The sequence below is a fragment of the Plecotus auritus genome, assembly GCF_963455305.1.
Source record: "Plecotus auritus genome assembly, chromosome: 2".
NCBI lineage: Eukaryota > Metazoa > Chordata > Mammalia > Chiroptera > Vespertilionidae > Plecotus > Plecotus auritus.
The window spans coordinates 8984982-9003468 of NC_137771.1; the positions used below are offsets into that span (position 1 = coordinate 8984982).

At 51.6% G+C, this 18487-nt stretch overlaps 1 protein-coding gene across 1 annotated transcript in view; it reads left to right on the top strand.

Moving 5' to 3' along the window:
- The window catches only part of FHAD1 (forkhead associated phosphopeptide binding domain 1), a 107653-nt gene extending 95120 nt beyond the window's left edge, over nucleotides 1–12533 (top strand). The window contains exons 31-34 of the mRNA XM_080654375.1: nucleotides 344–509; nucleotides 4361–4441; nucleotides 7209–7262; nucleotides 12149–12533. Coding sequence (XP_080510501.1) covers nucleotides 344–509; nucleotides 4361–4441; nucleotides 7209–7262; nucleotides 12149–12265 — 418 coding nt within the window. The 3' untranslated portion in view covers nucleotides 12266–12533. The remainder of the gene's footprint in view (nucleotides 1–343; nucleotides 510–4360; nucleotides 4442–7208; nucleotides 7263–12148) is intronic.
- The last annotated feature ends 5954 nt before the right edge of the window (nucleotides 12534–18487 follow it).

The window sequence follows — 18487 nt, forward strand, 5'->3', positions numbered from 1 at the left end:
ATGAGCGAGCTGCACCTGCTGTGAATGAGTCCCATGTTCCAGCATTTGTGGACTTGCCACAGCTCCATCACATCCTCAGGGGCCGCAGGTCTCCCCACCCCCCTGGGAAATTGGGAGGGGCCGCTAACACACCCTTTTCCCCCCTCATGCTTCACTAATTCAGCCGATTCGCTATTTATTCCGCTCTCTACTCCCCCAAAGCTTTGTCATTCTCTCCTGCGTGTAATGAAAACACTGGGATAGCAGTGTCTGGGAGTATTTGGAGAATCCCCCCGGTTGGGGACATGGACGGTGGCTGAGAAAGATGAGGGGAAAAGAGGCTTTGTCTCTCCCATACGCTCAGGCAGAGCAAAGTGTCCATTCAGATGTACCAGTCACAGGTGGCGAAGCTGGAGGACGACATCTACAAGGGGGCCGAGGAGAAGGCGCTGCTGAAGGAGGCCCTGGAGCGCACGGAGCAGCAGCTGCGCCAGGAGAAGAGGGTCAACAGGGCCAGGAGGCAGCAGCAGGTGAGAGGCCCCGCTGGGAGCTGAAGCTCCGAGGCTGCTCCTCCGCCCCGGACAGAGGAAGGTGGCAGAATAGCTTTAGCGTCAGACAGACCTAGGTTTAGACCCGCGATCTGCCACTCACTGTGCGATCTCGGGCCGGTTTCTTAACTTGCCTCTGTGTGTGTGTGTTTTAATAGTGGCTGTTATTGGCATTTTTATTGTTCTGCCACATCCTGGGGATAAATAGATGATTAAACTCTCTGAGAATAGAGATTTGGTTTCACTATTCTGATTGCCCAGAACAGTGGTCGGCAAACTCATGCGTCAACAGAGCCAAATATCAACAGTACAACGATTGAAATTTCTTTTGAGAGCCACATTTTTTAAACTTAAACTTCTTCTAACGCCACGTCTTCAAAATAGACTCCCCCGGGCCGTGGTATTTTGTGGAAGAGCCACACTCAAGGGGCCAAAGAGCCGCATGTGGCTCGCGAGCCGCAATTTTCCAACCACGGGCCCAGAACATAGGAGACGCCCAATAAATATTTGGTGGATGGATGATGGATGGACAGGTGGATGGATGATGGATGGACAGGTGGATGGATGAAGTTTGGACAGGTGGATGGGGATGGATGGACAGGTGGATGGAAGATGGATGGACAGGTGGATGGGGATGGATGGACAGGTGGATGGAAGATGGATGGACAGGTGGATGGGGATGGATGGACAGGTGGATGGATGTCCTTGAAGAACGTGTCCTTTAAGTGCAGAGCAGACAGGTAAAGAGCTGACTCAGATGAGATCCCTGCAGAAGCCTGCCCTCCATCCTGCAAACCTTCCAGACCGCAGGCTCCCTGGCTGCAGCCCCCGAAATGGAAGCGGCTTTGAGGGAGCACCAGATGTGGCACCTGATGTCCGCCTCTCTGAGTTAAGTTAAACATCACAGCCCACTGTCTGCATGTGACATGGGGCTGCCTCAGGCAGAGGACAGTTTCCTTTCACACCGAGCAACGAGCAACGCCAGGGAGAGCTGGGCCGCCAGGGAGAGCTGGGCCGCCAGGGAGAGCTGGGCCTGGCAGAGCTCCGGCTCTTCCTTTGATGTGCCCTCTGGAGAGCTAGCCCCTCCTGAGATGCCCCTCCCCCCAGGGCTTGGCAGGCTCCGTCCCAAAGCACCAACCCACAGAATGGGACAATAAAGAGCCCCAAAAAGGCCATTGTCATGTGCTGGCTAAAAATGTAAGAAAACCCAGGGATTTACATAATCAAGCTTCACATGCATTATTCATGAGCTGCCTCTTCATACACAATGCAGGCACTGGACATCCTTCAGTGGAGAGGGTCTGGGACGGCCAAGTTGAACCTGTGACGGGGCCCCCAGAAGAGCTAGAGCTGGGAACGTTCAGATGTATGGAATTCACAACTTAGGGGAGGATTTGTACGAACCAGAGCCATAAGCATGGCAACGCTGTTGGCATTACTTATCGAGCGCTTACCAAGTGGCAGGCACCTGCTCCACACGACACCTGCTTCCTCTGTCCCATCAGCCCTGCAAGGAATGCTGGCGAGCGCCAGCCCATCTGAGAGAGGGGACACGGGGCTGACAGGGGAATGTTGCCTGGCTACCCAGTGCAGAAGCAGGCTTCCCACATGCACCTGCTGCCCTCCCCAGCCCGGGTTCCCTTTTCCACGCCCATGCCTCGCTATCCCCCTCGCCAGGGCATCCCCCGCCCCCTCGCCCTCCCCTCACCCTTACCCTGGTTTCCTACTGGGCTTGGGTGTACACGTAGGTTGGCTGTTAATATGTTGTCAGAAACACCTGTTTGTCAGGGGGAAAATGATAAATTTTCCAAGTTTTGCTGGATTCTGAAAGGAACTTGTATTCTTCTGTCTCTCATCAGTTCCTTCCAAGGAGTATATATTTGTCTTTAAAAAGGAAGTTAAAGGGAAATGGGATTCCTTTTTGTTTTTTAAGTTTTACACCTAATATTTCCACAAAGAGCCTTATTTTTTTCTTCTAGTCTCCAGTATACAGTTTCACCCGTTCACAGAAACGGCCTGGTTGGAGCCCTAGGGGATGAAATTGCTCACCTGGAGCTTCAGGACTACCGCCCTCTCCCCCCAAAAAATGTAGTTTGTAGTTTTAATGTTTGAACGTCTCTTCGCTAAACGGAACTTTCCAGAATCAAAAATCATGCTTCCATACTAATACCTGTGGCTGTGAAAATGAGACTTGATGTCAAATGCGGAGAAATCCTCAGTGCTGGGCATTCCCAGAGAACCTTGTGGTTACGGGTCACCAGGGGCCCCTGGCATGCCCTGGGTCCGCAGCTCTGTCCACGTGAAGAGGCAGTGACAGTGACCCAGGCTGTGCTTAGTCCGGTCCACTCCCCAGTCACTAGAGGAGACGGCGGTGTCTGTCAGAGTTCGCAGGAGGACTTCAGTCTAACAAACAGGGTTCAAGCCCCACCTCCGCCCCGAGGGCCCCTGAGTCAGCGGCTCAACCTCTGTATCTCAGGGTCCTCAATAAAACCACCAAAAATGGTAGCAATGGGATCTGTGCACGGGGCACTGGGAGGTACAATGGTACGATGCCCGCAGTGCCTGGCACACAGCAAGCTCGCTTACTACCAGGGAGCGAAAGGCAGCTGGCTCCTGGCGGGCAGGGGAGTCCTGCATTCCCAGGGGGCTTGCTGCCCGCTGCCAGGCGCAGCAGACCCAGAGCCACTGTCCGGTCCCTGGCCTCCCAATGCCCGCGGCCCCTCTGCCACCTCTTTCTACTTGGTGAGTGCAGCGAGGGCTCCGGCCCAGAAAAGGCCCAGACACGTTTTGTGAAGAGGTTAAGGCTGGATAGGAAACCCAGGGATTCACATAGGAAATGTGTAAACGCTCAGAAGTTGCCATCTGAGAAGCATGCCAGCCCTTTCTTAGCCCTCTCTCAGGGCCCCAAGTGTGAGAAAGGCTGACGGGCACTGGCTGCCTCTGGCTGGGGAAGCAGCCCCCGCTCGCCTGCCAATCAAATTTCCAGCCAATAGAACCCCGGCCAAGGGGCGTGGCCACAGCTTTGCCAGGTGGTCTCAGGAACCACCTCTCTGCTTAATTAGCTCAGATCCCTCATCTCTTTTTTTTTTTTTTTAGATCCCTCATCTTTAAGATGAGAATAAAAATGGCACGGACCACATAGCATTTAATTCCATGAGAACATGCATACGTGGGACCACTCCACAGATGCTCTTATACCATCATCGTTATCATCACTTCTTTTAACTCACTGTTTTCCCAGATTTTCTTGGGCCCAGGTATCCTCAAGATCCTGGTTCCCTCAGTGCCACTTGTGTGTTTTTGACCACGGAGTAGAAATTGGTAGATGTCCTATTGCCGTGGTTGGCAAACTGTGGCTCGCGAGCCACATGCGGCTCTTTGGCCCCTTGAGTGTGACTCTTCCACAAAATACCATGGCCTGGGTGAGTCTATTTTGAAGAAGTGGCGTTAGAAGAAGTTTAAGTTTAAAAAATGTGGCTCTCCAAAGAAATTTCAATCGTTGTACTGTTGATATTTGGCTCTGTTGACTAATGAGTTTGCCGACCACTGTCCTATAGGATGTGAATGGGATGGGGCAGGGGGTTGGAGGTGGTACCCTCTGGCCCACACAAGGATGAAAAAGTAAAAACGTGGTTAGGATGGCCCAGGATAGGGATAGAAGATGGCTGAAGGAAAAGACCCTCCCCCACACCCTCTTCCCCCACACACACACACACATCTTTTGCCCACCAACTTGAATCCTCACGTCTCCCAGAAGCCTCAGAGGTGTGTCCCAGAATGGGACAGGTCAGGACACACTAAACACTGCCTTGCTCACTGATGTTTTCCCTCAGGAACGTTCAGAGGATCACGAACAGAGAAATGCAAAAGAATCAACATCTTGCAACTGTGCCTTCAAAGAGAAAGAGAGGCAGGTATGGAGAGGGTTTCTGACCTTGCCACCAGATACAAAGCCCATGTAGTATTTTCAAAGAGTAGGAGCTTATGGAGCGTCAGTGCCATGGAGTGCTGCCTGGGGAACAGCCACACACACGTCCTTCCCGCCCCTTCCCCAGCCAGCCCCTGCCCCCTCCCCCCGTGGCCCATCCACTATCCCTCCCCTGCCTGCAATCTAAACAAATGACCTAAGAGACAAGCCTCTAACCCAGTGTCTGGAGGCGAGAGAGAACAGAGGGGAAGTTCAAGTGTAGTTTTGGCTGATGGGGCAACCATCCTAGGTGCTACATGATTTGGGGACTTGGAGACGAGATCATAAGAGAAGATGAGAGGAGTGGGGAGCCCCAGGAACCCCTGCCCCAAGAATGAAACAAGTGGGTAAAAGAGAGGAAAACGTGGGTACAAAATGGAACCAGGAATGAGGATGTAAGTGCCAGTTGTAGCCACCTCCCCCCTACCACAGGGGAGCCTCGTTTGACTTTCTGTGGGTCCCTGGTGCCGTTGGGAAGTGGGGAACCCAGCAGGGTCCAGAGCTCACGGTGTCCATGAGACAAGAAGGATGTGACGCTCAGAAGTGTTCGCAGAACAAAGGCAATGCTGGATTTTCCCTAGCGGGGACACTGTGTGATATAATGAACAGCATCCCTAAGAATAGCAATGCGAGGTTGGCTGGGCCACGTCTGAGAATAGCTTTTGAGGCAGACTGATGTCATCACACATCCCAGTGAGTCCAGGAAAAGCGGGTGTGCGGGGGCCAGGCTCTGCCCTTCAGCGCTCAGCTGTCCACTGATGGGACCTAATCCAGAAAGATATTTTGGAGCAATGTTCAAACTGGGTTTCCCTGGAGCCCATGGGTGCCACGGAAGAGAATGACTCAATACACACACTCACACACACACTCACACACACACACACACACACACACCTCACTTCCACAAGAGAAGCTCTCCATTATGTGTTTTATATGCCAAGTGCTTCCAGGGATTTTGCTTGGGTAAAGGGTTCTCCTACAAAAAAAAAAAAAAAAAAAAAAGGACAGATGTTGGGTTAAAAGCACTGCTTTATAATACCTGGGAATTTGGATGTGACTGTCTTCCTCTCCACCAAGTTTGTGATAAATACTGAGTCGCTGCAGGCTCAAGGCCTTCTCCACAGAAAAGGCCTGGAGGGCAACTGCTGGCTAAACGCGGGCCTAAGCCTGCAGAGACGGGCCCTAAGCCTGCAGAGACGGGCCTAGGCCTGCAGAGACGGGCCCTAAGCCTGCAGAGACTGGCCCTAAGCCTGCAGAGACGGGCCTAGGCCTGCAGAGACGGGCCTAGGCCTGCAGAGACGGGCCCCTGAGACGAGACAGCCGTGGGCAAACTACGGCCCGCGGGCCGGATCCGGCCCGTTCGGCTGTTCTATCCGGCCCACGGAGCCAAAAGAGCGGAGGGTTCTCTTGCTCTCCCCTCCGCTCCTTTACTTTGAATGTATATTAGTTCACACAAACACTCCATCCATGCTTTTGTTCCGGCCCTCCGGTCCAGTTTAAGAACCCATTGTGGCCCTCGAGTCAAAAAGTTTGCCCACCCCTGATAGCACCTTCCGTGACTCACAGCAGCTGTGCCCGTCCCAAAGGCCGGCTTCCTTTCTCCGTGAGTCTTGCGAATGCCCGGTAGGGTTGCCCCCTGAGTTTCAGATAAACAACACACGGTTATTTAGCGTAAGTATGTCTCAAATATTGCACGGGACCTACATCCGCTAAAACATGCTTTGGTTTCATCCTGAAATTCAGACTGAACTGGGCATGCTGTCTTTCAGCTGGCAACCCGCCCGCAAGGATTTACTGAGCGCTGGGTAGGCGCCCGGGGCAGGCTCTGAAGCGGATGCTTCGAGGTGGCAGCCCGCAGATGTTCTCATTTGACTTACGGGATTTTTTTTTAAGTAACATTTCAAAATACGGCACTTTCACGGAATCTGGATTCTTGGCTTCTCTGGGAACCGCAGGCGATATGGTGATGCTAGGCCCACAGTCCCACGGCCGCCACCTCCCAGGCCCCTTAGAGAGATGCTGGGCTTGGGGGGTGCTGGCAGCCCCACCCCCTCGCTTCACTTCTGTTACTTCCCTGGCCCCTGTGGGCGCCAGGTGGGTGGCCCTTAGGGCTCTCTGAGAACAGCCCCTTCCCCAAGCCCCTGCACGTTCACCCCCCGAGTGTCAGCCTGTGAGGGAGACCCCAGCTCGCTTTCTCACAGGGAGACCCCAGCTCGCTCTCTTCAGTGAACTGCCCCTGAGATTTGGGGTCTTGAGGAGACCAGGGTCAGCAACAGTAACCAAACCCCAGGGGAAGCTCCAGATTTGCTGTCCCCGCGGACGTTAGCTGCTGTGGCTGTCATCACGCTTGGGGCCTGGGATACCTGGGGGGAACCCACCGTAGAACCACGTCTACAGCCTCACCCACGGGCCTGGAGGCTCTGCTTCCAGCTCAAACAATTTTCCTCCAAGAGGGATACAGGCTCCTCCCCTCAGGTTCCCCTGGAATGTGGAACAGAGACCCCTAAGGGGCTCAGCAGGGCAGTGTGGTATCGCCTGCCCCAAAGCCAAGTCCCCTCCCGCAGACCCACACTGTCCCCCACCCCCATCCCTAGGAAGGCCCAGCATTCCATCCAGATGGGTAGCATCTGAAGGGTGAGAAAAATCCATTTTTCTTCGATGCAAAAGTCAAAGAAGAATGTAGGCTAAATGTTGTCCCTATTCTTCTGTATTAGAGGCGGGTGTTTGTAGAGACGGTGAAGAACAAGATGCAGAACTCCGGTTTGCAGGTGAGCCAGAGGCAGAAAGAGGACGCAGTAGGAGGTCAGCAGGAAACTCAGCTGTCAGTGGCCCCACGTCTGTTATGTATTTGACATTTAGTATCTGCCAGGCACAGAGCTGAGCATCGTCGCATTTAATCTTCACAACAACCCAATGCGGTGGGTATCGTTATTATCCCGTTAGCAGATGAGGTGGCTACGGCTCAGAGACTTTAAGTAACTTGTCCAGAGCCACACAGCGGTGGGTATCGTTATTATCCCGTTATCAGATGAGGCGGCTACGGCTCAGAGACTTTAAGTAACTTGTCCAGAGCCACACAGCTCGGTAGGAGAGCTGGAACTCAGTGCAGGTCCCACACCCAGGTGAGCACTGCTTGCCTTCCTCAAGAAAATAAACGTCCAGGTAATAACGTTTCGGCTGGCATTTCTCTTGGGTTTCAAGGAAGCATCCTCTAGAATACTCTTCTTAAGAGCTGAGAATCAACACTATGAAATCCTAAACCTGCTGAAACATTGCCGTTCACAGTTCAGCCCAGGAACTGGAACTGACCCAACCCACACTCGCACTTTGCAGAGAATAGAAGCAAGCTCTCAGGAAGCTCGAGAGCAGACACATGTTCACTGGGTAGGAGACAGGAGATATATTTGAGTTTGATAAAAGGCCACAATCGTTCTGAGACAACCAAATTATCATTGGGAAAAACCTAGATGATCCTAGGTAAGGGACATTTTTGGGAAATAGAAGTCTCTTCTCAACCAACACCCTTGGTCTAAGACTAGAGGGTGGGTACTCCCCAGAGCAGGATGTTAGGAGGGCAAAGCACATCCCAGGGCCCCCCCCTAAATCTGAGCCCTTTGCCACCCTGCAAAGTGGGAACGAGTGGGAGCCTTGTCACTTACTCATCTGTACACATGGTCGAGCCCAGGAGCAGGCAGACACCGCCCTACAGCTAGGTTTTGTCTGAGGACCAACTGGGGATGTGAGATGACAGAGGAGATATGTACTTCCCTGGGATGTGAAGCCTCCTGGAATTTCAGGCCGCCTCTGGTCTTGACAGAATGTGGGTCAGTGATGCGGAAGGATGTGAGAAGGCGATGAGGTTGGTGTGAGTAAGCGATGCGGTGGGTGTGAGTAGGAGATGCGGTGGGTGTGAGTAGGAGATGCGGTGGGTGTGAGTAGGAGATGCGGTGGGTGTGAGTAGGAGATGCGGTGGGTGTGAGTAGGAGATGCGGTGGGTGTGAGTAGGAGATGCGGTGGGTGTGAGTAGGCGATGCGGTGGGTGTGAGTAGGAGATGCGGTGGGTGTGAGTAGGAGATGCGGTGGGTGTGAGTAGACGATGCGGTGGTGTGAGTAGGCGATGCGGTGGGTGTGAGTAGGCGATGCGGTGGGTGTGAGTAGGCGATGCGGTGGGTGTGAGCAGGAGATGCGGTGGGTGTGAGCAGGAGATGCGGTGGGTGTGAGCAGGAGATGCGGTGGGTGTGAGTAGGCGATGCGGTGGGTGTGAGTAGGCGATGCGGTGGGTGTGAGCAGGCGATGCGGTGGGTGTGAGCAGGAGATGCGGTGGGTGTGAGTAGGAGATGCGGTGGGTGTGAGTAGGCGATGCGGTGGGTGTGAGTAGGCGACGCGGTGGGTGTGAGTAGGAGACGCGGTGGGTGTGAGTAGGCGACGCGGTGGGTGTGAGTAGGCGACGCGGTGGGTGTGAGTAGACAATGCGGTGGGTGTGAGTGGGCGACGCGGTGGGTGTGAGTGGGCGACGCGGTGGGTGTGAGTGGGCGACGCGGTGGGTGTGAGTGGGCGACGCGGTGGGTGTGAGTGGGCGACGCGGTGGGTGTGAGTGGGCGACGCGGTGGGTGTGAGTGGGAGACGCGGTGGGTGTGAGTGGGCGACGCGGTGGGTGTGAGTGGGCGACGCGGTGGGTGTGAGTGGGAGATGCGGTGGGTGTGAGTGGGAGATGCGGTGGGTGTGAGTGGGAGATGCGGTGGGTGTGAGTAGGAGATGCGGTGGGTGTGAGTAGGAGATGCGGTGGGTGTGAGTGGGAGATGCGGTGGGTGTGAGTAGGAGATGCGGTGGGTGTGAGTAGGCGATGCGGTGGGTGTGAGTAGGAGATGCGAGGGATGGTGGTGCTTCAGCTGAGAGCACAGACTGAGCTCCCCAGCCCTCCAGCCCTCACGTAGAGCTCAGTGTCTAGAGAAACCTCCAGGTTTCCTCCAGGTTCCTTGCGAAGTGTGGCTTGGGGTGTCCTTCCTCCACAGTGTGCCCTGAGTCCTGTGGGCATGGAGCCATCGTGACCACCTTGAGAAGGGACCCGTAGGATTCCATCTTTCCGTCCTGCCCATTCACAAAGGAGTCTCTGCCTCTAGCGAACTTCAGCTGGCAGCTCCTTCCTCTCTGAGGTCCAAGGGCCGGAGGGGGGGGGGGGGGGAGGGGGGTTGTGTCTGTCCTCCAAAACGCCATTCATTGATTTGATTTGATATTCATGGCAGCTAACAGTCTTTTACAATTACTTGTCAGTTGTATGCTAATGAGGAAACTCTTCTCCTTAACAAACGTGTATGAATACCCAGTCTAGGCCACAGGCTGTGCCAGGCGCTGGGGATGGAAAAGTAAACAAAAGGATACTCCCCGGCCCCCATTCATTCAACAGTGTTCACCCAGAGCCTAGATGTGGCAGGTACCGTCCAGGTGCTGGGTTTCAATCACAAATTCTCAGTGGGGGCAGTATCCCTCCGAGAGGGCAAAATTCCTTTTAGAAAATGTGTAAAGCACAGGTGTACAGACAGTGCTGTCTGTAATGTCAACATTTCACGGGTGTGGGAGCGACTAGGAAAAATCTAATGTGATGAGAAACATGTCCCCCTGGGTGTCGCTGTTTCAATGACTGGCTTCTGTCCACACCTTTTCATTCTAAGGGTGAGCCACGTGCTTCCGGACATCCCAGCTGAATGCCTGGCGGTCACCTGCGGTCCCTGGTTCAGGGAAGACCCTGCCACGTTTCCCCTGCCCTTCCTGCCCTCATCTGCATTTTCAGATTTCTCATTCCCCATCTCTTCCTCTTCCCAGGCGCCCATCCTGGCTGCCTTCTGCTGCCCGTGCCCCCCCCCACACACACCCTTCTTGTCACTCAGAAAAGTGGGCCAAACCCCCAAACTTCTGGCAGACCTCGGGGCAGGGGGCCCTGGACTGGGGACGCCTGACTTTTAACAAACTCCCTGGCTCTAATTCCGACGGCCAGCCCCACGCCGGGTCAGGGCACTGGCATTGGGGAACCATCCCCAGCCAGCGCTTTTATTGAAAAATAAAAGAGCATGTAAAGGAAAGGTGGTTTCCAGAGGAAAGTTCTCAACATTTGCTGCCTGTGTTCACTTTCCCGGCATTCAGACCAAGGTACCCTTTGTGGGCTGGTGCAGAGACGTTAGCGCTTCTCACTCTGAGACGATATTGAACGCAGTCGCACAGCACACCCAGGGCGCTGCCAGCCACTGCACAGGCCTCTGGGAGGGATGCTCACACCTGTCTGAAAGTGGAAAGAGCTCAAGGGGTGGTCCAACGGCCCCTTCCATTGAGATCTCCCCAGAACCCCTCTCGGCCAGGCCGCCGCGGAAGACAGGGCGGGTATTCTGGTCCCTGTTTGACAGATGAGGAAACCCAGGGTCACGCAAGTGGCAAAGCTGAAATTCAACCCTCCACAGCCCTCTTGCCCCGGGGCTATTGTGTCCTCACTGCAGAGTCAAAGCCTGCAGGAAGCAGGGCTGGAATTTGAAACCACTTGTAAAGCTTACAGGTTGCAATCTACCTACAGGAGGTGCAGAACACACAGAGAGAATCTTGGGCTGCAATGAATACAAACCTATGCAGGCAGGGGGAAGGGGCTTTTATAAGGATACCAGAGTGAGTATCTCATAAACAGGGAAGAGCTGAGCCCTAGCTGGTTTAGCTCAGTGGATAGGGGGTCAGCCTGCGGACTGAAGGGTCCAGGGTTCGATTCCGGTCATGGGCACATGCCCGGGTTGCAGGCTCCATCCCCAGTGGGGGGCATGTAGGAGGCAGCCAATCAATGATTCTCTTTCATCTTTGATGTTTCTATCTCTCCCTCTCCCTTCCAGTCTGAAATCAATTTTTTAAAACGTTAAAAAAACGAAGAGCTGAAAGGGAGTCTGGCCTCATGTCTCTTACACACACACACACACACACACACACTCACACACACACACACACACACACACACACACACACATCTCTGCTCTGCATCGTCTTTCCGTATCTCTATTGATCTATCTCCAATCATGTGATAGGAAGGGATGACCTCAAGGTCCCCCAGTTCAAAGGCCCAGCCCAGGGAGCGAATAACTTCTCAGAGCCCGTTAACCCCAAATCCTGGGAGTGGTCACCTTAAAAGCCCAGCCTGTGCCAAGTGTCCAATCAACTCTGACCAGGGCCAGGCCCACACCATGGCTTCTGGGAGTCGGGCAGCGCTCGGAAAAGGGCTAAACAGACCCTCCAATATCCTGCGTGGTCCCTCCTATGACATCAGAGACATAAGACACACGCAGTTCGGTGAAAGCTTTTCAGAGAAAGCTGCTCCATCACAGTGAATGTGTTCATCCTACGAAGCTCCTGGTTTGAGAAACATGAATGGTAAAAGGGAGAATGTCACCTGTATACCTGGAAGGGTGGACACCACAAAGCCTTCCTAATGCTCCCCTTGGGCGGTGCGATAATGGCGGGTCATTTTAACTTCCTTTGCTCACATCTGTGTGTGTGTGTGTGTGTGTGTGTGTGTGTGTATAGTATTTTTTTAAGGAAAGATTTGTTTTGAGTGAAAAAAAAAAAACCATGTTTGGGGATCTCGCTGCACTTATAGATTTAGCGCATTTATTTCTCTTGCTGGTTGAAGGCTGGAGCCAGAAAAGACGCCCCAAAGACAGACCAAGAAAGAGAGACGCTGAAGAGAGAGTCCCCCAGCAAGTCCAGCCAGAGTCTGCAGGGCTCCCAGCCTCGTGGAAGGAACTAGAAATGCCATCGGCCGGCCTTGCAAGATCCTCTGTGAGTCGGTGTGGCTCCTCTGTGTCAAAATACTAAGATGCTTTTGCAGGACGTTAAAGCGTGTTCCCCTCGTGTGTTGCTTCCGAGACTGGTATTTTGCACAATGCTATATTTTGTTCTGTTTTTTTTCTTTCTTTTGGTTTCCTTTCTTTTTGTTTTTCTATTTTTCTCTGCACAATGCTGTATTTTGGAGTGCGTGAGGTGAGGCGTTCTTTATTAAAAACACTTAATAATGTATACATATGTAGGCATGTGAAGAATATAAGTTTGAAACCCAGACATATGGGTCTAGTTATATGGTTCCACATTTGAGTCGTGATGCACCCAAACGTCACACCATCAAGGAGCTCCAAGAAACTCACAGTTAAGAAAACTCAAGACTGATACCAGGGCCACAGGCTAGAATGGTAACCTCAGGGCTGTGGTGAGTTTATTACAGTAAATTTAGAATGCCAGTCAGTTTTGTCGCTGCCATAATAGTGACTCACATTGATATGGCACTCTGCAGTTTTCAAAACGCTTCTCATCTAATCCTCCCCCAAGCCCAGGGAGGTAAATACTGTAGTGTTATTTCCCCACTTGACAGCTGAGGAAGCTGAAGGCCAGAGAGGTTAAGTGGCCTGTCTAAAATCACACAGCTGGTAAATTTAAGAGTTGGGTCTGGAATCCGGGTTTCTAGCTCCATTTCATACTACCCATTCTGCTACACCAAGGTGGCCCCGTAATTCAGGACAGACCAAGTACCCAGTCACCAAAGAGCACACACTGGCCAAGTGGACAACACCCCCTTTTCATGGTGTGTGGAGAGACCCCCATTTTTCTTGCTCTGCTCTCTACTTTTCCCACGTTCTATCCCCTCTCCAGCCAGCCATCCTCTTACCGCCTCTCTTGTGTGGCCAGGACCGCCAGACAAAATGGGAGGAAGAGCCACAAGTTATGAATATCATTTATTTTTTTATTTTTCAAAAGCCATCATAAAAATAATTTGATATTTCAAAACCAAATGCATTCTTTATACTGATTAAAACTAGAGAGAAATAGTAGATTTTCTTGGCGTGATATTCCACCGAAGGTCCCCCTAACCCAGGGTTAGGTTCTAAAGTCAGTGAGAAAGGTAGGCATTACCTGATCTTAACAATACTCTTGAAATTTCTGGAACTTTACCATATCCCAGAAGTCCAAGTCAGCAAGTTTTTCTCCAGTGTCTGAAGAGACCACTTGGGTAGGCAGTAGTTCAAGCATCTGGCTTATGTTGGGGACCCAAATTGTATTAGGGAAAAAAAAATGCTTGTTGGTTGAATATTTGAATTTGCCTAAGTTAAATGTAATGCGTACATGACTCCATATATTTTAGGTCTTTCCAAGGATGTGTTCATTTTTATCCTATGAACATTACAACTCATGATGGCAATTTCTTTTCTCCCTTCCCATCCCCCCCCCCAAAAAAAAAAACAAAACAAAACTAACTAGGTAGCTTGTTAGGTGTCTCACCAGCCACACACTCCTTTTTCTGAGAATTTGCACCACACCCTGCCCCAAAAAAGGTTTGCCCTGCCTAATGCTGCTCTCTTGGCCACAGCTGGTTGGCCAAGCCAGACCAATCAGGTTTCTCTTCTAATTCAAGCTGGGCCAATCAGCACCTCTGTTTTTAGTGTTTGGAAGTGGATTCTGGGTTGTCACACAAGTCATTAGTGGTCCTGGAGCTGAGAGTCTGATGCAGTTCCAGGGCTGGGATGGCCATTTCCTACCTTGTGTTTGGAGGAACAAAGCCAGTCTTCAGAGAGAGAAGGCTGGGGTAGATATGCAATCATAGAGACAAGAAACCAAGATCCCAGAGAGACAATGTAGCAGATACTACCAGTCCCTTAGTTATCGCCTCCCTCTGCTGCATAAGCTGAAGGCTAGTCCCCTTTATTTCCCAGCCTCCCTTGCAGCTAGAGTTGGCCATGTTGTTCACTTCTGAGCAATGACATGGCGAAGTGAAGGCCCCTGGGGAGGATTTCTCTTTGGCAATAAAAGGCACACCTTTGCTAGGAGAAAGCTTTTTGCCCTCTTTCCCTTTGCCTTGTCTCCTTTTTGTCTCCTGGAGCTCAGACTTGGAGCTGGAGCAGCCATTTGGGGATCACGAGGCAGCAAGCAAGAGGCTAAAGCCAGCCTCCAAGGACAACGGAATGGAAAGATGAGAAGGGCCTGGGGCTGCATCCCTGTGCTCTGCACCGTGCCTGAACTGCCTACCTCTGTACTTCCTGCTGTGGAAGACAATAAATTTCTCCCTGTTTAAGCCACTGTAGTCGGTGTACTTGTGGGACAAACCACTCAAAACGTAGTGAGTGGAAATAAAGCTATTATCTCACATGATTCCATGAGCCACGGTGAGCACTTGTCCGGGGCTGAGCTGGGTTGGCTGGCACTAGTTTAGGAGGGCCTCATTTACATGCCTTGTCACTGGCAGGCAAGTTGGGTTAGGTCAGTGGTTAAATCACCTCAATCTGGGGTGATTTTGCCCCCCAGGGGACATCTGGCAATTTCTGGACACAATTTTTGTTCTTACAATTGGGGAGGGGGTGCTGAACATCCTACAGTGCACAGTGTTCCCCACAACAAGGACAAATTTGACCCAAAATTAGCAGTAGCGAGAATGAGAAACCACCGTCTAGAGAGGTTACATCTGGCACAGTCTATCTCTGCTTGGGGTGGCCTCCCATGATGCAGCTGGCTAGACCAGGCTCTTTCTTTCTCTTTTTCTTTCTTTTTTTTTTTAATTATATTTTTACTGATTTCGGAGAGGAAGGAAGAAGGAGAGAGAGATAGAAACATCAACGATGAGAGAGAATTATTGATCAGTTGCCTCCTGCATGCCCCTCACTGCATGCAACCTGGGCATGTGCCCTGACCGGGAATCAAACCCATGACCTCCTGGTTCATAGGTCAACGCTCAACCACTGAGCCACGCCAGCCGGGCTACACCAGGCTCTTTCATGTGTGGTGGGCACAGGTTCCCAAGAGCAGCAGGAGAGATCAAGCCCCAAAGCATAAACATTTACCTGCCTTGTGTGTGCTCATATCCCATCAGACAAGCAAGTCACATGGCCAGAGTCCGTTTGGGAGGGGCTCCGGATTTTTACAATCTACCCACGTTCCAGTGTTCTGTTATTTGAAACTGACTGCAGTCCAACTGATACCAATGGAGAAAGTTGCCTTGATTCCTGATAACTTTCTGGTTCCTAATCTTTCTTCTTCAGAAAGCCAGTTCCAATGCCTGCCCCAGGGTTCCACCAGGACCCTTTGTATCACTCAAAATTCTTTGATTGCAAACAACAGAAACCTCCTGTGGCTAACTTAAGCAGAAAGGGAGTTAATTGAAAGGAAATGAGGATCCCTGGCCGGTGTGGCACAGTTGGTGGGGCGTCCTCCCGTGCACCGAAAGGTTAATGATTCAATTCCTAGTCAGGGCACATGCTCAGGTTTCGGGCTGGATCCCTGGTAGGGGGTGTGCAGGAGGGAGCTGATAGGTGTGTTGCTCTCACATTGATGTTTCTCTCTCTCTTTCTCTCTCAAAAAATCTATTAAAATCTTTTTTTTTTTTAAGAAAACAATATTTTAGAGGGGAAAAAAAAGGAAAGGAGGAAAGTTAGAGAATCAAAGGGCAAGCAAATCTGAGGAGTCAGGACTGTCAGGAACTGGCTTTCCTTCCCTTTTTGCTTCAGCTGGTTTGAGTTTCTGTTAGTTGCTACCAAAATGACCTTTACTAAGACACTCTGCTCCACAGACCCCTCTGGGAAGCTACCAGAAACCGTTCCCCGGGGGTTGTATCTGTACAGCAAGGGACCCGCAGTCCCTAAACCCTTCCAATCTCCTGATCCCCCAAGAAGCTAAGACAAACAACTTCCTCCCATCCTTGCCAATGGCAGCCCATGTGGATTCCTGGATTCGTGACTTTGCAGATAAGGTGCCCTTCTCTAGAGACTTGGCAGAGCCGCCGCAGCCTGCTGCTGTGGAAACCAGTCGTGAAGTGTCTGCAGAAAAAAAAACAGCTTCCAGATCGCATTCCAAAGTGCGCTCCTGGTAAGTGGCATGGTTTCCAAGTTGTGGGGGTCTCAGGAATGAAAGCAACCCCCTAACGTTGAGAGGAAACCCAAACCTGCCCATGCTAATGGGTTCCTCTGTTCGGGGCCGAGGCCTCCGAAGCAGGAGTCAGGTCACCGGGGAGGGGAAACTATTTCGGCTTATCAGCTTGGCCTCTTTTCCATCAAGATGTGCCGCTTGCATCCGTCTGCTCAGTGTCCCAAGTTATTTTGGGCCAATTCATGACCTTATGTGCCTGCTTTTGTTTTTAAGCATTTTTTTCTTGGCCTACCTGTTCCCCAGGAATCCATCCCCCTGTCCTGTCCTACAGTGGGAAGTCTCAGCAGCCTCCTGGCCTTGAGTTCCCTCTCGGCTTCAGCATATTGCTTTCATCCTAAGACCCTAAGATATTGGAGGCAGAACGTTTTATCTTCTGACTAATTGTCGTCTTCTCATCGTAGAAGCCAGAGGTGCTCTTTGACTGATAAATCGCTTTTGTAGTTAAACCACCAGCCTTCATTCATTCAGGCAACCAATACTGGGTACCTACTATGCACTCATGGGTACTATGCTAGACCTCGGAGCCTTGACCTTTGCTCCCCTTTCTTTTCCTGTTCTGATCTGCTGCTCTCCTGAAAGGGGATCATTCATTTACTGGGTATGTTGCATGGGAAAGTCTGCCTTTGGCATACACATCCTGTTTTACGGCTTTCTATGGGACCACTGCTGGGTATTCTGTAGCAAGAGCTGCATGCAGCAGTGACCCTATTCTGGAACTTTCTCTCTGCCTTTCAACAGTTGAAGTTCAGTAGCTAATAATAGCAAACCTTTTTTTTCTTTTTAAATATATTTTTACTAGAGGCCCGGTGCACGAAATTCGTGCACGGGCGGGGGGGAGGTGTTCCTCAGCCCGCCTGCACCCTTGCACAATCCGGGACCCCTCAGGGGATGTCTGACTGCCAGTTTCGGACATCCCTCTCGCAATCGGGGACCGCTGGCTCCTAACCGCTTGCCTGCCTGCCTGCCTGATCGCCCGTAACCACTCGCCTGCCTGCCTGCTTGATCGCCCCTAACCACTCGCCTGCATGCCTGATCACCCCTAACCACCTCTGCCTTGGCCCCCACCACCATGGCTTCATTTGGAAGGATGTCCGGAATGACGTCCAGAATGTCATTCGGCTGTCCGGTCTAATTAGCATATTACACTTTTATTATTATAGATTGATTTCAGAGAAAAAGGGAGAGATAGAAACATCAATGATGAGAGAGAAACATTAATCAGCTGCCTCCTGCACAACCCACATTGAGGATGGAGCCCACAATCCAGGCACGTGCCCTGACTGGGAATCAAACCGTAATCTTCTGGTTCATAGGTCGCCACTCAACCACTGATCCACGCCAGTCAGGCAATAGCAAACCTTTTACAGTGCCCTTGGCAAGCCCTCAGACACTGTGCTAAGTATAGTCCAGACTTGGGTCGCACTCACTATGGGTATGACTCCTGTTCTACCTATGAAAACAATGAGTAGGAAGTAACCGGCCCAAGACCAAAAGCGTCAGAACCCAGGCTTCGTACCCTTAACTGCTCCACTGTCTCTCTCTCTTCAGTGAAGTCCAGGACCCAGCAGGCTATCTACTACTCCATGAGGATGGGGTCAGCAAACTTTCCTGTAAAGGGCCAGGCAGTAAAAGCCCTTTTCCTGCAAAGGGCCATTTCGCTTTGAGGACCAGAGAGTCTCTGTCATCACCGCTCAACTCTGCCATCACAACATGAGACCCAAACAAATGAGCATGGCTGTGTTCCAATAAAACTTTATTTATAAACATAGGCAGTGGGCCAGACATGCCGGCCCTATATTAAACTCTCACCCAGACTAGATTATTAATGTCTGCCCAGCTAGAGCCTGCTGCATGGCTACCAGGGAGGCAGATTATCAGCATCTCCACCACGGAGAGCATTTTGAGATTTTACATAAATGTTTTCATTTTAATCCTCTCAAGTGTTCCAGGAGGAGGTAATTATTGCCATTCCATAAACAATGAAAGGTCACCCACTGGGATTTTCAAATTCCTAACCACGACCCCACATCGCCTTTCACCACACCTATGCCTGGACAATTGGGAG